The 23,015-nt window shown below is 50.0% G+C and overlaps 1 protein-coding gene across 9 annotated transcripts in view; it reads right to left on the bottom strand.

Moving 5' to 3' along the window:
- The window catches only part of RASGEF1C (RasGEF domain family member 1C), a 145,126-nt gene that overhangs the window by 30,343 nt on the left and 91,768 nt on the right, over positions 1-23,015 (bottom strand). For 8 of the 9 annotated variants that reach the window (XM_057541474.1, XM_057541476.1, XM_057541478.1 and 5 more), the window contains 6 exons: positions 22,160-22,262; positions 21,567-21,646; positions 21,389-21,484; positions 16,187-16,282; positions 14,030-14,153; positions 7,469-7,541 (listed from right to left, as the gene is read on the bottom strand). In XM_057541474.1, the coding sequence (XP_057397457.1) occupies positions 7,469-7,541; positions 14,030-14,153; positions 16,187-16,282; positions 21,389-21,484; positions 21,567-21,646; positions 22,160-22,262 (572 nt within the window). Of the gene's footprint in view, positions 1-6,262; positions 6,973-7,468; positions 7,542-14,029; positions 14,154-16,186; positions 16,283-21,388; positions 21,485-21,566; positions 21,647-22,159; positions 22,263-23,015 lie in introns of those variants that run through there. The other variant, XM_028163429.2, reaches the window with a different exon arrangement.

Genomic DNA, 23,015 nt, shown 5'->3' with positions numbered 1-23,015 from the left:
CAATTATTATTCTGTCAATCTAAGAGGTGAAAACAGCATACCAATGTGGTCCTCTTTTGAGTGAGGTTGAACATTTCTGCCATCCATGAGCATCTCTTCACACATTTGAGTCATTTGCATTTCTTCTTCTACGAAACTGTTTTTTATCTCCTGCCCATTTTTCTATTGGATAGTCAATCTTTCCATTTTCTTTTGAATCGTCTTCGGTCATACATTCCCGCCCCCCCCCCAATTTCCCCAGAACTCCTCCCTTTGAGGTTGCTGTTTACCTCTCTGCCGCCCAGTGTGAAGGTCAGCTCTTGGTTCTTGTCTTATTTGAATTTTCAGTAGCACTGGACACAGCTGATCATCCCTTCCTTCTTGAATCTTTCTTTATCAGCTTTTGTCTCTTCTTTGGTTTTCCTCTTAACTTCTAGAAACTCCTTCTCAATGTCCTTTGGTGGATCTGCTTTATTTCCCCAACCTCTAAACATTCGAATGCCCCAGGGCTCAGTTATCTTCTCTCTGTGCCCTGCTCTCTAGGTGCTTTATCTGTGCCCCTGGCTGTAAAGCAGCCTGCACAGGGAAGCCCCCCAGATTTATATACCCAGGCCAGATCTGCCCTCAGAACCCCAGAGTCATGTCATTCCAATTCGTACCCAACACCTTCACTGGGCTGCCTAATGAACATCTCAAACTGACCATGCTCCACATCAAATTCCTGATTTTCCCCTTTAATCCTACTCCTCTCCCAGTCTCCCACAGCTCAGTAAATGGCAGTGCCATTCCTCTATTTGCTAAGGCCCCAAAACCTTGGAGTCAGTCTTGACCTTTCCCTTTCTCTCACATTCGACTTATACTCCATCAGCAAATACTTTGAAGGTTTTACCTTCAAACTATATCCCAAACCTGGTCATGTTTTGCTACCTCCACTGTTACACTCTGGCCCAGGCTACCTTCTTCTCTCGCCTGCATCCTGTTAGCGCCTCCTAGCAGGGTCTCCTTGCTAAGTGCCTGCGTGTGTGAGATCCAGTGATTAACTATAAAGACAGACCTAGACGGAGAGGTTGTATATGTTAGTGTTAAGAGATCTTAGTTTAAACCAAACTGTGCTCTACCCTGATGTATTTTATTTATGTTTTAATGCAAAAAGGCAAATAATTATTGAAGTAAATGAGATGTAACTGTCCACAAAAGCAGTAAGAGTAAGTAAATTGGCTGAAGAGCTTTCTGCATTGCTATGCTGCACTAATCTTATTGCTGACTTAGCTCCTCACTGTCAGCCCATCCAGTGTGCATGCAGAGGCCAGGAGAATGCACCAGTCTCCCACTTGGGCTCCAAGAAGGAGTTTAGGCATGCCTCTTCAGCAGGTGGGAGCTCTCTAGGTTCTGGGCTGGGCTGGGGAGCAGAATCCACCTGCTGTCACAGGAACAGGAATAATGTAACCATTAGTTACTTCCCTATTATGCAAATACTGTGCTAATCAAATTTTTTTCCTTAGGATAAATTACAAAAGTAGAATTATTGAGTTAAAAGGTATCAAAGAAATCTTTCTAAAACTGACCATGTTACCTCTTATATTAGTCTGGGTTCTCCAGAGAAACCAATAGGAGAGATAGATAGATGGTAGGTAGGTAGATAGGTAGATAGATAGATAGATAGATAGATAGATAGGTATAGATGATGGATAGATGATAGATAGATGATAAGGTATTGGCTCATGTAATTATGGAGGCTGAGAGTCCCAAGATCTGCCGTATGCAAAGTGGAGAGTCAGGACAGCCAATGGTGTAAATTCCAGTCCAAATGCAGAAGAACCGTGTCCCAGGTGGAAAATAGGCAGAGAGCGAGTGAATTCTCCGTTACTTCACCTTTTCTTCTTTTCAGGCCTCCAACTGATTGGGTGAGGTCCCCTCACATTGAGAAGGACAATCTGATTTACTGAGTCCACTGATTCAAATGTTAATTTCATCCAGAAACACCCTCACAGACACACCCAGAATAATGTTTGACTAAATATCTGGGTACCCTGTGGCCCAGTCAGGTTGACACATAAAATTAACAATTACATCACCTCCCAAAATACTTTAGTGTCCCTCCTGCCCCAACCCAGAGCTCCAGGGTAAACTCCAAGCTCCTTGGTCTTCCCCAGGTGAGGGGGGTGTATTTCACCATCTGGCCTCTGCGAGTCTTTCCTGCCGTTGCTCTCTGCCCACGACACACTGGATTCCTGTCTCCCCCGTCTCTCTGCTGATCTTTTCCCCACCTTGCCCACTTGGTGGAGGTCTATTGGTGGGGGTTCTAGCTTATGCCTCAGGTCTGTTCATCCCCAGTTAATTTTCCTACCCTTCTGGTCTTGCCTGGAGGCCCAGCATTAGATATCTAAGGCAGTGTCAGGCTCTCTGCTCAGCCTGAGGGCAAGGGCCTGGTTGTGCTAAGAAGCATCTGGTGTGTGTGTTTTAAGATCTCTCTGGATCTGTTCCCTGGCCCAGGGATCTAGGGCTCCCATCTGAGTCCTGAGAGTGAAAAATGGAGCTATTTTCACTGAAGACGCTGTGTATTGGGATGTGAACCTTACAGCATGGATGCCGGTGGCAAAGGGTAGCATGATGGGGAGCGTGGGGTGAGGCCTGCTGTCTTCTGCTGCTGGGGAAGAGGCACAGCTGTGCCCAGCAGAGCCCACAGAGGGGTGTGTGCAATAGGGGAGCGGGGAGGTTGTCTTGAGCATACATGAGACAGTAGATGACACACCTGAAACACCAGGGGCCACGAGGGGGCTCAGCAACCCTCCAAAGAGGAAGGGGCACGAGCGGAGGAAAGATGTGTGTCATTGTGTCTGTGCTTGTAGGAAGACCCAGAGGCCATTTGGAGCTCGCCTTGGCTCCTCAGCACCCTGAGCAGCAGAGCCTAGGTGGACAATGGACCCTGGTAGGCCCAGGCTCTGTCCCTGCAAGCTGGGTGTCCTTGGGCAATGGCTTTGCCTTTCTGAGCCTCCGTTTTGTCACTTGGCAAGGGGGATGGTGATAGCACCTATCTCGTGGGATGTGTCAGGCTGTATATAAAGTGCCAGGTCTAGGGCTTAGCACCCATGATGGAAGCATTTCAGTTTTGGGGTGAAATGGAGCTTCCAGATGAGGCACACCCCGACTGTGGCTCTTGACTGAGTTATCTGGCTCCCTGCTCCCTTGACTCATGGATGGGGTGTATCAGTGGTCAAGAGTTAGAGACTGGGGAGGGCACTGCTTGGGCGTGCTGTGGGTGGGGTGCCCCTTCCTTGGGAACCTCATGTGAGCCCTGCAGCGTGGGGGATGCAGTGCCCTGAGGCCTGATACCTGCCTGCGGCATCTGAAGGATGAGGGGCCACACTGGTGGCTGTCTGTCTCTGAGTTGTTAGGGTCTGTGGTGTTCTGGGAGAACTTTGGACACACCTTTGAGAACCACCCTGGGGTTGTCTGGGGTCCTGCCCTGGAGGGCTGTCAGGTGGATAGACAGGCCTCCACAGAAGCCTGGATGTGGCTGAGTTCCTGCGATAAGTCACTGGTCACTGGCCACAATGGAGACACCCGCCCCAAGAAACTAGGGTGGGTGGGGAAGCAATGTAGGGGGCAGGGGCTTCAGAGGACCCACAGATCGCCCATATGAGATGAATTGAGACCCCAGCCAGGCCCAGGGGTCTCTGAGACAAACCCCAGACAGGGACATCTTCCTGTCCTAACACCCCTGTTCCTTCCCTGGAGGGCTCAGAGAAAAAGTGCTAGACAACAAAAGAGAGACTATAGCCATGGCCCTTCCCTGACCTCCTGTGCACAGTGGGGCTGCTGGTCGCCCCGGAGCCCTGAGGCCCAAGTGCCTGCTGTGTGGCTCAGCTGGGCGGCCCCAAACCTGCTGTGTGGCAGGGATCTGTGTCACCTGGCACCAAACTTGGCCTCACGGGCATCACTCTTGGGCACCACCTGTGTGGCTGACACCTGCCCCCCAGGAATAGGCTCCAACTGCTGCATCCCCCGTGGGCCATCTGACCTGGCCATAGGGACTGAGGCCAGGATGGCAGGAGGACAAAAGGGCCTCTACAGGGAAGGGCCTGGAGTCCTGGATGTGACTAAGGAACCATCCAAATGACTGTGAGCAGGGCACCATCCCTCTCTGGGCTCCGAGGCTGCACCTGGAGAAAGGGCACCAAGATCCCCACCTGCGGAGTTACTGAGAGAAGGCCCTCCTCCTGGCCTGGGCACCTGGGGCTTGGTACCAAGTGGGTGCTCAGCGAGGCGGGGAGCAGGGCCCCTGGGATGAATCTAAGGCACAAATGCACTCAGCTTGAGTCCCCTTGGCCCTGTGATCTCTGTGGGGCTGGCCATGGGCTGCCTCCTTCCCTCCTTCCCTGGACCCTCTCCCAGCTGGGGATGAGCCCAGGCCTCACACCACCATCCTCACCTGACACCTATTCTGCACTGGGCCACTGAGGGGCTTGCAGGCTAGAGGGAGCAGATGTGGGTGAGGGCGCTGCATGTCAGGAACCCCTCCCCAGAAGGGGAAACTTACAGCTGAGGTTGCAGCTCCGACTAGATCAACAAGCTCAGGAACAGCATGCCAGGCAGTGGGAAGAGCAATTGCGAGGCCACAGAACTAGGAAATAGGAAATAGCCTCAGGCCTTGGGGGTGGGCCTCTATCAGCAGTGACATGCTTGACCTGCCTCTCACCTAACCTCCAGAGTTTCAGCTGCGGGCCCTGTACTGCTTCTCCAACATCCTTTCTTCATGTTCCCCACAGCCTGGGGGAGGCTGCTGCAATCTCCCAGTATGAGATGGAGAGGACTGCGAGGGGTATGGCTGAGCTGAGGAATTTGGGATCTGGCCTTGAAGAGAGAGCTGGGATCCTGGGCCTGGGTGAGGGATTGCATGAGGCAGGGGGGACACTGTGGCCAGCTGCCCCCAGCCCCTTGACCTCACCTGAAGCTCAGCATTCTGGGGTTTCCTCGTAGGTCCCTGCACTGAGTTGCTCAGGAGTAGGGAGCTGGAGCCAGGTGACCGGCAAGGTCGGGGCCCATGCGTAGACTGGGAACCCCCTCCAGAGTGTCCTGTCTCCCTGTGGCTGGCAAAGAATATAACCTCCTCCTCCCCGGGCAGGCCTCCCAGAGCTCCATGGGCATCAGCCCTGGACCGGCCATCCCATGTCTCCAAGGCCACTAACCCCTTCTGTGCCACTTGCCCCTGCTCCTGACAGGCAGCGCTCAGTGTGACCAGGGCGCAGGGACAGTCCCTGCTGATGTTTGTAGGGGTCTTGTCTAATGTTGCCCCAGACACCAAGGGAGTGTGTTGGGTAGGGACGAGGGGATCAGGAGGTGCTTCTAGTCAGCTCCTGGAACCCCCCAGGACTTGGGTTTGGCACCAGGACCCCACCCCCACCCCTTTGGGGAGCTAGATATGGTGTGAGGCAGGGTGGGAGCCTGGGCTTGGCTGAAGCCCAGTTCCTGCTCTGCTACCCACTCCACTACTCACCCTCTCTAGGGTCTCAGATGAAAAGGGGTGGGCTGGTCTGGTGCAGAGCAGATCCCATTCAACCCTAACGTGCAGTGTTCCCATGCCTCTGTCAGGCTGCAGGGCCCTTCTGGGGCCTTGCTGAGGTCCTGGGTTCATCAGGCAGAATTCCTCAAGTTGGGGGAGGCACCTGGGGTGCTGGTTGCTCTGTCTCTACCTGTCCCTCAGGTGGGACCCAAGGCCACACTGCCAGGACAGCGGTGTCAGGTCCTAGCTGAAGGGGTCCTAGACTCTGAGAGTCCTGACATGGTCAGGAGCTGGCCAGGATGCATCAGTGCACCTTCAACACATCACTCTGCCCTCAGGCCCTGGCCAGGAATGGGGGTGTACATCACACTCCCTGACTTCTTGGCTGGGTGACCTGGTCACTTGCCAGGTAGGGGCTCAGCAGCTCCACAGCCCCTCCACTTCCTGGCCCAGAAACTTGGCTCAGTGTGTGAAGGGCTGGGTGAGAGCCCCAGGGGAGGAGCTTCATGGTGGGCTGAGGGTCCTCCCTGGATTCATCACTCCTTGCCCAAACAAGAGAGACATCTGGCCTCACACAAGGCTGTCGGTACCCATTCACCGGAGCTTACCTAGCATCTACTGCACACCAGCTCCTTTTAGCAGGACATGGGGTCTATGGAGTGGAAATAGCCACCAAGTCCCCCTCCTGACCTGTGGTCACAGCATTCCTGGGCCTGAGCTGGGAAACTGCCCTGCATCCTGGCAGAAGCCCGCGGGTGAGAGACATGAAGTGAATGTGGATACGCAGGGTATACCAATGTGTTTATACCAACTCTAAAATTTACAATGTACTGTACACACTGTCAAGTCCATGACTCAAATTTGTCCTGCTGACCAGCATCATAGCGGTCACCAGAAAGCTATCCCGATACCAGCAGGATGCAAAAAAGGGGTGCACGGGGCTGCAGAAGCCAGCCCATCTCAAGGGGCAGGGTCAGGTCCATCAGTAGAATGGCAGGGGCCACTGGTGGGCTCTGGCCCTTCTCACGTCATGGTGATGCTCGCTGGAGAGACAGAGGCTCCCAGGCCACCTGGAGATGGACTGGGTGTCTGTCTCCATGGCACGAGTCACCCACCGAGAGTGACACTGCAGTCACCCAACCCCTTGGGTCATCGCCGAGGACAGACAGACTGACCAACAATGTGAGCACCACTGTCCTGAAGGCAGGGCCCCTGAGGCACGTGCCACCCCTGTGTTTGGAGGCTCTGGGCCCTTCCAGGGCTGAGGTTCCACAAAAGGTGGAGAAAGGTCTCCTGTGCTGTGTGGTCACTGTGATGGGCACCAGGCCACAGGGTCACGGTTTGCAAAGCAGCGAGGCACCAGTGCCTCCTCCTCCCACTGGGCTGGCTGGGGCAGGGCGGCAGAAGGCTTCTGCTGGCTTCCTCTCCTCCTCCTCCTCCCCATCCTCCTCCAGCTCAGTGCTTTTCACGTCTTCCCCAGAATAGAAGACCTGCAGATTTAAACATGCCGAGCGAGGGTGGTGAGAGCCCGCTGGCCCGGCCCGTGGTTATACTCTCGTCCAGCCCCCCACCCCAGAGGGGCGTGTGCAATCCTCTTGGCTCAGTCCTTAGAGCCCGCTGCTGCCTATCATTTCCAACCTCCGCTCGGCTGTGCTAACAGGCCGAACAAGCAGGAGGTGGTGTGTGTCTCACTTTCTGGCATAAGAGTATGGACTGGTGTTCCAGGCCCTGGGGCACACATCTCAGCTGCCCATGGGGCAGCCTCCAGTCGTGAGGGGTCGGGGTTCCAGCCTCTTCTCCCTACCCCAGCACTTAAGTTCCTTCCCCACCGCTAAGACCCTGGTCTGACCTGCCCCTCCCCACGGAGGGGCTCCCAGGAGGCTGACAACCGGGTGTAGATGAAGTCCCTCCACTCTGTCTTGGCCCCAAGCGCCCCACCCGCTCCCTCCACCTGCCTCCCACACTTGTCTTGGCACAGAGACTCACCTTAGAGATTTCCACCTCTCTTTTTCTGTTTGGTTCTCTGGGCTCTCACTTTCATAAGAAGCCAAATAAAGACCTAGTCAGAAAATGAAGTGATATTATGCATTTATGAGCCATGACAATAACCTCTTCTACACCCAGAGTCTCACCTGCTTTTTGTTTTTAAATTAAATTGTTGTTGGGAGGTAACTGTAGATTCACAAGCAATTGTAAGAAATAATACAGGGAGATCTGTGTATCTTTTACCCAGTTTCCCCCAATGGTAACCACTTGCCAGACTATAGGACAGGATCATCACCAGGATATTGGCGCCGACACAGTCAAGATATAGAACATTCCATCACCACAAAGATCCCTCATGCTACCCTTTTATAGCCACACACACTTCCCTCCCATCCCCACACCTCTCTTAACCCCTGGCCACTACTAATCTGTTCCCTGTGTCTATATTTTGTCATTTCAAGAATGTGATATAAATGGAATCACACAGTATGTAACCTTTTGGGATTGATTCTTTTCACACTGTAATTCTCAAGAGATTCATCCATGCTGTAGTGTGTGTCAGTGTGGTTCATTGCATTTTGTTGCTGAATAGTATTCCATACCATACTTTGTTTAACCATTCACCCACTGAAGGACATCTGTATTGTTTCCAGTGTTTGGCTGTGACAAATTAAGCTTCTGTAAACATTGGTGTATGAGTTTTTGTGCAAACATGTAAATTCATTTCTCTGGAATAAATATATGCCCAAGACTGTAATTGCTGAGTCACATAGTAGTTGCATACTTAATTTTATAAGAAACTCTTTGTCTGGTTCTACATCCTGAAGATTTTCTCTTGCTTCTTTTTTTCTAAAAGTTTTATAGTTTTACATTTTACATTCAAGCCTGTGATCTATTTTGAGTTTATTTTTGTATAAAGTGTGAGACTTAGGTTGAAGTTCATTTTTTGCCCTATGGATGTCCAAATGCACCTGCACCATTTGTTGCAAAGACTATCTTTCCTCCACTGAATTGCTTTTGCACCTTTGTCAAGAATCACTGGACATATTTGTGTGGGTCTCTTTAGGGGTCCTCTATTCTGTTATATTGATCTATGTGTCTGTCCTGCAAACACCATACTGTCTTGAATACTGTAGCTATTCAAGCTATATTGGCCTTAATATTGGGTAGAGTGATTCCTCCTGTTTCATTCTTCTTTTTCAAACTTGTTTCAGCTATTTTAGTTCCTTTGCATTTTCATATAAACTTTAGAATAATTTTGTCTGTATCTATAAAAAATCTTCCTGGAATTTTGATAGGAATTGCATTAAATCTGTCCTGAAATTTGGAAAGGAGAACTGATATCTTTGCTATGTTGGAGTCTTCCAATTTATGAATGTCATGTCTCTCCATTTATTTAGATCTTTGATTTCTTTCATCAGCATTGTGTAGTTTTTAGCATACAAATTCTATACATGTTGTGTTAGATTTATACCTAAGCATTTCTTTTTTGATTGATTGTAAATGGTATTGTATTTTTAATTTCAGTGAACTCATATTCATTGTGAGTACATGGAAATAAAATGATTTTTGCTTGTTTATTTTGTATTCTGTGATGCTTGCTGAACTCATTTTGTTCTAGGAGTTTTTATGGATCCCTTGGGATTTTTTACATCTGCAAATAGGGGCAGTGTTAATTCTTTTCTGATATGTATGTCTTTTATTCCTTTTCTTGCCTTATTGCACTGACTAGGTCTTCCACCAATGTTGAATAAGAGTGGTGAGAGTAGACATCCTTGAGTTGTTACCAATCTTAGTGGGAAAGCATTCCATCTTTCACCATTAAATATGATGTTAGCTGAAGGGTTTTTGTAGATGCAATTTATCAAGTTGGTAAATTCCCTTCTATTCTTATTTTTCTGGGAGTTTTTACCATGCACGGGTGTTGAAATTTGTCAAATGCTTTTTCTCCACTGATTGACACAATCTAGTATTTTTTTGTTCTTTGACCTGTTAATATGGTAGATTATATTGGCTGATTTTCAAATATTGAATAGCCTTGCATTTCTGGAATAAGGCCACTCAGTCATGATATATGATTATCTTTATATTTTGCTGAATTATACTAGTTAATATTTTCTTAAGGATTTTTTGCATCTATATTCATGAGGGATTATCTGGGTAGAGTGTATTATCTGTACTGTCTTTGTCCAGTTTTGATATCATGATAATACTAGCTTCATAAAATAAACTGGGAAGTTCCCTCCTCTTCTTTTTTTCTGAAGGAGATCGTGCAGAGTTGGTGTTACTTCATTAAATATTTGGTAGAATTCTCTAGTGTAACTATCCGGGCTCAGACATTTCATTTTGGGATGTTTTTAAATGAAAAATTCAATTTCCCTAATAGCTATAGGGCTATTCAAATTATCTATTTTATGTTGAGTTGTGGCAGTTTGTGTTTTTTGAAGAATTGGTCCATTTCATCTAAATTGTCAAATTTACATGCATAGAGTTGTTCATAGTATTTTCTTACAAGTCTTTTGATGTTGGCAGAGTCTGTAGTGATACCCTGTTTCATTCCTGATACTAGTAGTTTCTGTCTTCTCTCTCTTTTTCTTTGTCAAGAAGTTCTTTGCTAGAGGATGGAAATTTTATTGTGCTTTTCAAAGAACCAGCTCTTCAATTAACTTTTAAAAATTGTTCTGTTTTCTGTTTCATTGATTTCTGCTCTCTTGTGCTCTTATTTCCTTCCTTCTGCTGACTTCTGGTTTATTTCGCTCCTCTTTTTCTAGGTTCTGGGGGTGGGAACTTAGATGATTGATTTGAGGTGTTTCCTTTTTTTCTAATGTATGCATTACATGTTGTAAAATTCCCTCTCAGCCCTGCTTTAGCTGCACCCTACAAATTTTGATAGCATTTTCATTTAGTTCAATTTTTAAAAAAATTTCCTTGAGACTTCTTAACTCATGGATTATTTAGAATTGTGTTGTTTAGATTATAAGTGTTTGGAGATTTTCCTGTTATCTTATGTTATTGATTTCTAGCTTGATTCCACTGTGATCAGAGAACACATGCTGTATGATTTCAATTACTTTAATTTGTTGCACTTAGGATACGGTCTATCTTGGTATATGTTCTGTGGGCAAATGAAAAAAATGTGTATTCTGCTGTAGTTGTATGGAATGTTCTATAAATGTCTATTAGATCCTGTTGTTTGATGGTATTGGTGAGTTCTGCTATGTCTTTGCTGATTTCCTGTCTAGTTGTTATATTAATTGTTAAGAGAGGGTGTTGAAATCTCTCAACTATAATTGTGGATCTATTTATTTCTCCTTTCAGTTCTATTGGGTTTTGCTTCATAAATATTGCAACTCTGTTGTTTGGTAGATACACATTTAGGATTGCTATATCTTCTTGGGAGACTGACAATTTTGTCATTACATAATGTCCCTCTCTGCCTCTGGAAATTTTCTTTCCTCTGAAGTATACTTTATCTGATATTATTATTGCCATTTCTGCTTTCTTTTGATTAATGTGTCCCCATCCTTTTATTTTTTAACCTGTCTACATCATTATATTTGAAATGAGTTTCATGTAGGCAGCATATAGTTGGGTCACATTTTTAATTTACTCTGCCAGTCTCTGTCTTTTACTTGGTGTATTTGGACCACTTACATTCAATATAAGTATTGATATGTTAGAGCTTAAGTCTGCCTATTTATTTATTTACTTATTTATTATTTTCTATTTGTTCTGTGTTTTGTTTTTCTTCTCTTTCTGTGGGTTACCTGAACAGTTTTTAGAATTCCATTTTGACTTATCTACGGTAAATTCCTAAAGGATATTTTCACTGGATATAGAATTATGGGTTGGCAGTTGTTTTCTTTCAGCACTTGAAAAATGTGCCACTGCCTCTGGCTATGGTTTCTGATGGGGAACCTGATGTCATTTGAATTGTTTTTCTCCTATAGGTAAAGTATCATTTCTCTCTCAGTGTTTACAAGATTTGTTTCTTTTTCTTTAGTTGCCAGAAGTTTGACTATGATGAGTCTTGGTATGGGTTTCTTTGGGTTTATCCTGTTTGGGATTCACTCAGCTCCTTGAATCTGTAGGTTTATGTCTTTTCCACATTTGGGGAATTTCCAGGCATTACTTCTTCAAGTACTTTTCAACCATACCCAATTTGTCCTCTCCTTCCCAGACTCTGATGACATGAGTGTTAGATCTTTGGTTATAGTCCCACTGGTCCCTGGGGCTCTGGTACAGTCTATTTTTTTCTCTGTTGTTAAGATTGTATAATTTCTATTGTTTTATCTTCCAGCTCACTGATTCTTTCCTCTGTCCTCTACATTATGCTGTTGAACCCATCTGTTCAGTTTTTTATTTTAGTTATTGCACTTTTCAGTTCTAAAATTTCCATTTGGTTCTTCCTTATATCTCCTGTTTCTCTGCTGAGATTTTCTATATTTTCACTTGTTTCAGGGAGCCTGAGACTGACTGGATTGCCAGCATGCCCTGTCAGGGGAGGTCTGATGGAGCTGAGGGCAGGGCCAGGCTTTTGTCAGAGGCTTTTACCATCCCAGTTGGGGCCCAATACATCTTAGGTCCCTTCTCTTGAATTTCTCAGCTCTTTGGGAGGGGGTAGAGGGAAGGATAGGAAGAAGAGAGGGTCAAAAGCAAAGGTGCTTCTCTCTAAGGGTATTCCAGAAGGGCCGGGATTTTATTTGCAAGTTCATAGCAGTCTGTCTGACTGGCACACAGCAGACTCTCTAGAAGTATTGTTGACTGAAGGAGTGAATGAAATGCCCCCACCCCACCTCTGCCCTTCCTTCCTCTAGACTCTCCCCACCTCTCTCCTAATGTGCCTTTGACACATTTTATTGCCCAAGTTCCACTGGGTAATGACAACAGTCATCATAATAACTAGTGTAGTAGGTTGAATAATGGGTCCCAGAGATATTTAGGTCCTAATCCCCTGAATATGCCCTTTTGGGACTTCGCAGATGTGATTTAGTTAAGGATCTGGAGATGAGGAGATTATCTGGGTGGGCCCTAAATGCAATCACAGGTGTCCTTATAAGAGAGAAAGGGGGAGACGACTACAGAAGGCAATATGATGGTGGAAGCAGAGGCTGGAGTAATGTACTTTGAAGATGGAAGAAGGGGCCACAAGCCAAGGAATTCAGGCAGCCAGTAGAAGTCATAAAAGGCCAGGAAATGGATTCTCCCACCAGAGCCTCCAGAAATAACCAGCTCTGCCAACACCTCTATTTTAGCCCAGTGGAACTGATTTCAGACTTGCTAACTTCTATAATCATAAGAGGATCAATTTATGTTGTTCTGAGGCACCAAATTTGTGGTGATTTGCCACAGCACCAATAAGAAACTAATACCACTAGTATTGATTGAGTGCAGTCCTGTGGGCTTTGCTTGTGTCCCGTCAATTAATTCTCACCATGGCCCTGGGAAGTAGTTTCTCACATTACCTCATTACCTACCCTTTATAGATGCAGTAGGTGAGGCTTAGAGAGGGTGAGAAAGCTGCCCAGGGTAACACAGCTTCTGGGGTGGGAGCAGCCCGGCTGGTTTATCCATCAGGCTGCTGAGCTTCTCATGTATGTGGGGTAGGGGAGACTCTAGATATGGATGAGCCCCCCCAAAATTACTGGCTCCAAAATATAAAAAATAAAACGGCAAAATTGAAAGTATTAACGATTCAGATGCAAGTCACTAAAAAGTCCTTCCCCCTAGTTTTTTATTTTTGGCAGAAAATGTTTTCCTGAGCATGGGTGTGGGTCCCTGTGTAAAATGCCTGCCATGACAAGGAGCCGGGCCTCCTGTGTGCTGAGCAGCGTTCTCCCAGGGTGGTACCAGGGCATCCTGCATCCAGAGAGCAGCTAACCATGGGGCCACTCTGCTCCCCACAGGGCCCATCAACTCAGCCAGATGACTGTTTGCTTCTCCAGCACTTTCTCTTCTGGAGGAGGGAGCTCCAGGAGTATGCTCATTTAGCAAATTCATAAGCAAATCTGTTGTGTCTGACAAATGATCGGATGGAAATACTGACTATTTAAGGGGACAGACATCAACAGTGCTCTGGAGAAAGGGTGCCTCATTTCATGCTGGTGTGTATTACACATGAACACACACACATACACAGGTACACACTCACACACGCAAACATGCGCATGCACACACCAGTTGTGGAAAGACCCACGGTCAGCCTAGTGCTTTGCCACCCCCATATGAGTCCTGGAAGGGCTGTTTTTATCATCATGCCCACTTTCCTGTTGAGGAAATTAGGGTCAGACATCGTTCAGATTTACAATGTCCAACGGCATCCAAACTGTGCCTGGGGGAAGCCTGGCCTTGGGGCCCAACCTGCAGCTCCTCAGACCCTGTCCTGTGCTCTGGGGGTAGCAACTATTCAGTTGGGGGATGCAGACTTCCCTGCTTCCTCGCAGAACTAGCACACATGTGGTGCATCCCTGCTCAGAGCAGGGGCCCTGAATGGTGATGTGACCAAGAGACCACCCACGAGTTCTGTGGCTGGGGGTCAGGGAGGCCATGGGGCCACCTTACCATCCTCGCTGAAGATGGGAGCAGTGTGCAGGTAGTGGGTGATGCTGGGGTCTTGCTCGAAGGGACACTCCACTTGTTTCCATGTGATGAACTCTCCTACTTGCTTGGCCAGCTCCAGAAATTTCTGCCAGGGACACAGAGACACAAAACGATGCACCCTGAGTGCCTGGAGGTCACCTGTGACAGTGGGGCCGGCCCTGGCCTGGTGTCTCTCGTCATCCCCAGTGAGGCCTGCCTCTAGGGTGGGCAAGGTGGGACATGGGGCAGAAAAGTGACGGAATCACCCATCAGGAAATCTGGACGTTTGTCACATCTCTTCACTCTCTCTGAAGAATTTGCCACGCCCAGCACCTAGGGTTCACCTGTCCCCCTTGTCATGGGGAGAGAGCAGCCTTGGGCTATGCCATCAGCAGGCATGCATTTAGTTAAAGGTGACTATTACTTTAGTTTCATTCTGTTTATTTTTGTGGTTATCTCAACTAATGGCAAGCAATATATCCCTACTTACAGCAAGTTTGTTTATGTAGAGAATGAGGCAAATACATTTAAATAAATGTATTTAAGTAAAATTTAATTCATTTAAGTAGAATTTTAATTAAGTAAAATTTAAGTACATTTATTTAAGATTTTAAAAACTGCTAACTTAAAGCAGGATTTTAAATACAAAGCTGTGACTGGGTGAGAACCTCACTCTGTGGCATTCTTTGATCAGCCTTGGTGTCTGCCCCCAGTCCCCACTGCTCATGCCCCGGGGCCTGGGGCCACATGAACACCCTGCCTTCTTGCCCCTCACTGCTCGCCCGCCCATCCTTCCGCCCAGGCCTTGATTCTGAGGACCAATTCAAGAAAGGCAAGAGACAGATTGTGCGTTGGGATCACCTGGAGAGTGAGCTCGCAGGCCCCCTTGGCCCCTGCAGTCTCTCCCAAGCCCAGCCTCTTCCATATCGCCTCCAGCCTGGACTGCCCCCTGGGATGCAGAGCCCAGGCAACCTGCTGGACTGGGTTTCCTCCAGCTATGCCGGCCCCTAGGGGTAACCAGGCCTGTGGGCAGCATGTGAAGGTCTGCTGGGGTGTCCATGTGAGGCCCCACAGCAGAGGCAGCTCCAGGCCAAAGGGCCCAGGCGTTCACTGTGGGCCCTGTCAGCAGGAGACACGTGCAGAGCCTTTGGCGGGCCATGCGGCATGTCCACTCCTCCTAGCCACTCTGTGTGGTCATGGTGGCAACCCTGTTTCACAGAGGGAGAGACTGAGACTTGAACAGAGCGAGCGGCTGGCCCAGGACTGCTGCTCCTTGGAGGTGGATGCTGAGTGGGGCAAGCACTAGGGTAGGGCTGGCCCTTTCGCAGGAGAAGAGCCCCTTCTTTCCTGTGGATTGGGGGGTACCACTGCTCATGGCATGCTCTGTCTGACTCAGTGACCATCTGCTGTCACTGTCCTGTGCCCTTGGGGCTCCTGGGCCCCATTCCTCCCCCTCCCTATGCCTAGCCCACCAGCCACTTCAAGACGTACATGCTGGGTAAGCCTGTATGTGGGGTCGAGACATGGAGTGGCTCAGCCTGGCCTTGCTTCTAAAGAGCTTGGGGACTTGGGTGCTGTGACTGAGGGATAGTAGCCCGCTATAGAAGCAGCCTCTCTCCTCCTGTGAGGTCAAGGGGAACTTCCTGGAGGAGGGAACACTTGAGCTGACAGTGATGAGTGTCTGCAGAGGGAGAGGAAGTCTTTCTCTCCTTCTTCCCACTCTGCCTGACACTTCCTCCTGTTGCTAAGGGCTCCTCCTTTGGGAGGCCTCTTCTGACCGTGAACTGTGCCCCTGTGCAGCTCCTGTCACAGCACCGCGTCAGTTGTCACTGTGGGTCTGCAGGGCTGTCTTTCTCGCCAGCCTGGTGCTCCTTAAGGACTGAAAATGATGCCACTTCACTTGTGCTAGACACGAGGCCTGCACAGAGTGGGGGTCAATGCCTTCATGAGCCTCAGTCTCTTCCTATGGAAGATGTGGGGAGACCCCAATAATCCCACTCTGATGTTGGCTGCAAACTGCTGCACTCTGCCTCAGAGTCCTCCTTTAATTCAACCATTCAGGGCCAGAACTCCTGCTCTGGGAGCTTTTATCAGCCTGCTTAACTAGGTGGCAGGCCCTCCAAGGCCCCTGGACCCTACCTCAAAGTTGACGTGTCCATTGGGGAGGCGGTTGGCACAGCCTTCGTTTAGGAAGTAGATGTCTTTGATGAGCAGGCTGAAGAAGGGGATGACGATCTGGAAGGGAGAGGGTGCAGATCAGCCCTCAGCTGGCCTCCCCACAGTGGCTGCATAGGAGAGAGGCAGCGTTGCCAGCAGCCACCTGCCCCAGGGACCTCAGATACAACACCAGGATGCAGAAGGTGGGAGAGACTTCCCACCTGGGCAAGGCTGGCCAGCCTCAGGGCTTCATGGGCCATAGGCTACTTAGTGTGTACCATGGGGAGCAATGTGGAAACCACAAAGAAAGGAGGCACAAACTGGGGCCAGACTGTTTCTTCCCAGGTCCCATCAGACCCCAGTGCAGTGCTGATTGAGCTCCTACTGTATACAATGCCATTCCCCCTCCTATTGGGGCTGGGTGAAAGATGCATAGTTTCAGTGGCCTTTGAACGTTTCTCCCATCGTCTGTTGGGAAAGGCCAGTGGGAGCTTCTCCCCAGAGTCCAGGGGTCCACAGACTTAAGTCTCCTGACTCATGTGCCCCAGGAGGAATGGCGTGTGCTGAGCACACTGTTAAATATAAAATAAAAATTTTAGAAAAGAATAAATATACTGAAATAGAAAAAAAATTTTTTTTAAAGTTTTGGTTTTAGGAATCAAAAAATATGCTAATGGAATGTGAATTATCTGCTGTGAAATTCTGTGGCCTCTTTTAAAAATATACATTTAACAATTTGCCATTCTATGTCTTTCTTGATGCTAAAGATCTGATCCTGCTGCACTATGGTAAGGCTGAAAGCATCCCTACTCTGGTTCCTGAAGGGACAGGCTTATGCGCTCAGCCGGAGAAGGATGGGGTCTCTGTGTTTCACTGTCAGATGTCTTGTTTCTCCCTCCTTGTTCCATACCTGCTAACCCCTAGAGAAAGGAGTCCAACTGGTGACAGCTCAGACTACTATTAGGGAACCAGCTGGGTCTACCTTGTGTTGTGGGTTGAACTGTGCCCCTCAAAAAGTTATGTTCAAGGACTTCCCTGGTGGTGCAGTGGTTAAGAATCCGCCTGCCAATGCAGGGGACACAGGTTCGATCCCTGGTCCGGGAAGATCCCACATGACGCAGAGCAACTAAGCCCGTGTGCCAAAACTACTGAGCCTGTGCTCTAGAGCCTGCAAGCCACAACTGCTGAAGCCTACTGAAGCCAACTGCTACAACTACTGAAGCCAACTGCTACAACTACCGTGGGCCTAGAGCCCGTGCTCCACAACAAGAGAAGCCACTGCAACGAGAAGCCCATGCACCACAACGAAGAGTATCCCCCACTCGCCACAACTAGAGGAAGCCCGTGTGCAGCAACGAAGACCCAATGCAGCCAAAAATAGAAAGAAAAAAAAAATTATGTTCATGTCCTAAACCCCCCAGCACCTATGAATGGGAACTTATTTGGAGATAGGGTCTTTGCTATGGATGGAATCAAATGGAGATGAGGTCACACTGGATTAGGTGGGCTGGTATTTTTATAAAAAGAGGGAAATTTGGACACACACTGGGAAGGTAGTCATGTGACAACGGAGAGAGAGATGGGAGTGATGAGGCCACGAGCCAAGGAGTGCTTATGGCCATCGGAAGCTGGAAGAGGCAGAGAAGAATCCTCCCCTAGAGCCTTTGGAGGGAGCATGGCCCTTCCAACCTTGATTTTGGCCTCTGGCCTCCAGAACTGTGAGAGAATACATTTCTGCTGTTCTAAGCTACCTAGTTTATGTGCTTTGTTATGTCAGCCCAGGAAACTAACACATCTGCTCTGCCCTTAGGCTCCAGAGCTGGGCACATGTGGCCAGGCCATCTAGGGCCAGCTTCCAGCTTATCACCCTTAGGACCGGGCACCAGGCCCTGACACTTCTGGCTCAGGGACTGCCTAGGTCATTCCCCATCCAAGCTGACAAGGGCTTTGATGCGAGGACCTGGGCACTGACCACTCGGCACAGCATAGAAGCATGGATGGCTCAGCTGGGTAGGGCAGATGGGGAAACCAAGGTCCATAGAGTGGCAGGGCCTGGCACAAGGTCATTCAGCTAGTGATCACCAGGGCCAGGACCAGAGCCAGGTTTAGCAGGGTTTGTCCACAATTGAGGGGTTTCCTGGGATGCAGGACTTGTGGTACTAAACCTGGGGCAGTCCTAGGCAAACTGGGATGAACTGGTCACCCTAGATTTATGTCACTTCCAGAAACATTTGCTCATGTCTTCTCTATGCTAGGTGCTGGGGCTTGGGGGACAGTGAGAGTGTGTCACACACATTCATTCCTGATCCCAGTATAGTGGGAGACAGTCAAGGGAACAACCTACAAAACAAGGAAGCCTCATCTTGGCTTCCCCCACGCTGGCTTTAGTCCCTTTCTGTGCTCCCAAAGAGTCTCCACTTACGCCCTTGTCACCGGGGCATTGGTGGTGGGCCTGAGTGCTTCACTGTGCTGAATGCTTCACATGAGATCGTGTTCCATCCTCATCACTGTCCTGTGAAATAGGGCTTTTATGACCCCACCTCACAGATGAGGAAGCTGAGACTCAGACAGGTTAAGTAACTCATAGAAGCTCACACAACAGTAAGTAGAGGATGCAGGATTAGGACTCTGCCCCAGAGGCCCTGTCCTGTCTTCTTCCTCACTGTGCCAGGAGGGAGGGTGGTCTCCATCCATCTCCCACCACCCACACTGGTGCTGAGTCCCTGGTCCAGTTCTTGTGCATGATGGCGGAATTGAGTTGGAATTGGGAGACCCACTGAGATGGGCAGGGGTGGGGATTAAGGGCCGTGGGACTCTGGGGACAGAGACGGCTCCTTAGGGGCCTGGTGCAGGTTTCCTGGTGGCAGGGCCATTGAAATGGTCCTTTGGGTGGCAGCATTTCCCATGTGTGTGAATTTTTCACCACTTCTGTCTGTCCACATGACTGTAAACCTGGGCCCTTGTTTTCTGGACCTGAGCAATTCCATCAGAACCCAGCTCAACCTGGAGGGAACCCAGAGAAGCCTGTGTGGAGGGTGCTTTGTCACAGAGACTAGGGGAGCGGGAGGGGCAGGCAGGATTCAGCCATAGGCAGGAAGAAAACACAAAGTGACCTCCTGGCCTCAAAGTTTCAGCTGCGGGCACTGGGAGACTGCAAGAGCATCTCCAAGCTTCTTTCCCTCCTTCCCTACTTCATTTCCTCCCTCTTTCCTTCCCTCCCACCCTCCCTCCCTCTTTTCTTCCTTCCAACCTCCAGCTTTCCATTCTTCTATCTTTTCTTCCTCCCTTCCTTGCACCCTTCCGTCCATCTATCTATCCTTCCTTCCATCCATTCTTCCATCCATCCATCCATCTGTCCATCTGTCCTCCAGCCTTCCATCCATTCATGAAGGAGCTTCTGTGTGTCTAGCCCATGGTCCATAACTCCCTGGAAGTTAGAGGAAAATGCAGTGAAACTAAGTGCACAGCTCTGTAGGTCTCCCACCTATAGCCCCAGACCTAAATGCACAGCGTCCCAGCACCCCAGAGCTAGAAGGGGTGCAGAGAGCAGGAGCACAAAGTCCCAGTCTGTTCACTCTGCCCTCAGGGTAGAAGGAAAACAGTGCAGAGCACCAGTGCTGTGACTGACACCTCAGTCCAAAGGCTGCAGCCTCCTCTAGGCACCCCCACCCACAGTCCAACTCCTGGGCCATAAGCCAGTACCCCTGTGACTGCCACATGGTACCTGTGCCCCGAGGATGGAAGGTAGAAAAGACTGGGAGACTTAGAGTCTGATTCCTGGCTCTGCCGCCTACTTGCTGAGTGACTGGGCAGGTGAGGGCTCCTCTCTGAGACTTAGTCTTCTAATGCAGAAAGTGGCAATGCTGAAGTCTACCCCGTGAAATAGTTGTCAGAATTAAATTGGGAAATGATGGTCAAGCGGCTCTCGTGTGGTGGGTGCTCAGTGAAGCCCCTGCTGCTGTGGTTTTCCAGCTTCCTGGCTCCCGGGGGACAGGCTCACCTGCCCCGGGACTTGAGGACATGCCTTGCTGAGTGCTACACCCCCTGCACCAGGCTCCCCGGGACCCAGCATTGCTGAAGTGCTGACAGCCTGAACAGGAAGGGCCAGCTGGACAGGACATGGCCAACAGCGTGGCCTGGGTCTGCGCACAATCTGTGCTCTGCGGGGAGGAGGCTGGGAAGGCCTGGTGGATTGCACAAGTGTGCATATCTCAGCCTGCTCCCCAAACCTGACCACATGTGCATCCAATACAATCACAGAGTGACTTCGAATTTCAAGAACAGCACCTGGTTCTATTATTCTCAAGCTGGAAGCAACTTCCACAAACTATGGCGGGGCCCTGATTCCACCAATGTTCCTGCAAGAGACCAGACTGAAAAGGCACAGCAAGTCTTGCTGTTTTCTCCCCATGGAGATAAACGACTCTAATCATCAAGCTGGTGACAGGTTTTAAGCCAGAGGATCATGGCAATCCCAGGGCCTGGGATGGTTTCTTGTATCAGAGGCCACTAGGAGAATTTGGAGGAGAAACAAAATTGATCAGGACGAGCAAATGTCCTCCAAATGCAAATGTATAAGAACAAGATCTGTGAAAATGCAGTTCTGTGGCAAGAAGCTTGGTTTAGTCATTTCCAAAAACATAAATGTGATCTGAGTCCACATCAATGAAGGTATTGCCTTTAGAATAAGGAGGTGTAAGACCCTATGTACCTGGAACCACAATTTGATCTGAAACAGAGGGACCCTGACAAATGGAGCTGTTCAGAGAACAAAGGGACCCAAGAGGGGAGGGAACTGGAGACCACAGCATGGCAGGCCTGGGGCTGCTGACTCAGGAGGAGAGAGGGAGGCGGGGCCTGGGGCTCTGAAGGACTGGTGGCTGGAAGAGGGAATGGCCTTACTCTGTGTGGCCCTCTGGAGAGGACAGCCCCAGGTGGCTGACACAACCCCACAAGGCAGCACTTGCTACCAGTTAGAGCTGCTTGGGGGTGGGTTGATCTGTTTGAGGAGGTGGTGAGTTCCCTATATTGGAGGCATGCGAGCAAGGTGACATGACTCTCTATTGTAGATGCTATAGAAGGGCAGGGGATTGGACCAGGTGACCTTCAAGTCACCACCCCACCTGGGCCTAGGTGGTCTGGAGCAGGGAGGAGCTCTAAGGGCTGGGCAAGCCTCTGACCTACCTTCTCCCGGCTGCTGTGGGCGGTCAGGGAGCGGTGGGCTGCCCCGCGTAGGGCTGTTCTGTAGTTGCAGAAATTCCCTGTTGGGTCCATCTGGTGCTGGAAGGAGATAGGGAGGCATTTGGGCAACTGTGTCCTGGGGATGGCTGGTGGCACTCAGCAGCCCAGCAGCCTTGCTTACCTCGAGGATGAAAAACTTGGCTGTCTTCACTTTGGCCCAGGTCTTCTTCAGCCTTGAGACAGGGCTCATGTTCATGCCAGCTGAAAGAGGGAAGGCTGAGCTGGGGGCAGGGCCAGGGGGGGAGGGCTGTTCTGAGCTGCACAGTTCCTCTGTGAGGCCCCCAGCTGGCCTAGCCCCTCAGGCTGCACCCTGACCAGGGCTGATGTTTGTGGAGCCTCGGCCTGCCAGATGGAGAGTGGGTGGGTGCTAATGGACACCGTGTCCAGGTAGGCCCGGCTTCTGTATGTGCAGGGCCCCTGTCCCAGTCCCCACCACACTGGCCCTACACTGTGACCAGGGGCCTGCTTTGGGCCCTTGCTTTCCCTGGTTCTGGGGACACACTGCCAAGCTCTCATCAAGCACCCTGAAAGGGCTGGGCTTGCCTCAAAAGGGACACCTCCCCAGGACCTTTGGGGTGGGGTGGGGGGAACATGGGCCCAGCCTGCACCCACCCCCTGCTCAGGTGGCTTGCACCCCACCCGCCTGGGCGTGCCCACTCCACCCTCTCTGGGAGCACTTGCACCGGGGGCCCCAGGCCTGGCCGGCCCACTCACAGATGATGGCCATTAGGGAGTTGAAGTTGCCGATGTTGAAGCACTCACGGGCTACGTCGATGAAGAACTCAATCACCTGGGCCCTCTGTTTCTTCTTGGCCGGCTGGGGACAGGGCATATGAGCCTCAGTGATGAGGTGTCCGCACCCTACCCTGACCAGACACCCTGCTTACCTGTCCTGTCCCTCATTAACCTTCTTTAAGCCCATTTCACAGCTGAGATGCTTGATGCCAAGGCAATTTGCAGCCCAGGGGCTGAGGCTCTCAGTGCACCCCGGGCAGAGCTAGCACAGAGCCCATTGCCATGGAGGGCCGGATGGGGGCTGGCGGGACTCCTGTGGCCACACAAGAGCCACCTGCAGCATGGGAGGTGCTGGGGGCCCCTCATGTCCTCCTGCTCTCTCAGGCCTAGCTCCAGCACCCCTACACCTAGAAGCAGAAAACACGGCTCCCTCACCTCTCTTCCCAGCACCAAACTTCTTCACTTCACACGGGGTGCGGGGGCCACACGGTGACCCCGAGGCCCTGTCCCCTAGCAGCCCCACCACTGCTTTCTGTCGACTGACTGTGATTTCAACCCCAGCTCGAGTTGAGTGCGTGAGACTTTGACCTCTCTGATGGGTCAGAACCAAACTGTGTCCTCTCCCAGGCTGAAGTGCTGCCTGACTCTGGGGCGGGCTCTGTCCAGGCTTCACTCAGACAAACCCCCGCCTTAGCTGCCAGGCCAGCGATGCGGTGTCAGAAGCAGGCAAGGCCCACGGAACCCTACAGTGTTCTTTCCACGTAGACTGCCCTCCTCCCATAAGTGCAGAAGTGGTCCTTACTGCTGCCAAGAAGCCTGTTGTGGTGCCTGAGGA

The sequence above is a fragment of the Balaenoptera acutorostrata genome, chromosome 2 (genome assembly GCF_949987535.1).
Source record: "Balaenoptera acutorostrata chromosome 2, mBalAcu1.1, whole genome shotgun sequence".
Classification (NCBI taxonomy): Eukaryota; Metazoa; Chordata; class Mammalia; order Artiodactyla; family Balaenopteridae; genus Balaenoptera; species Balaenoptera acutorostrata.
Note: the sequence above shows the minus strand (reverse complement) of the source record. Positions and strands in the feature narration are given on the sequence as shown.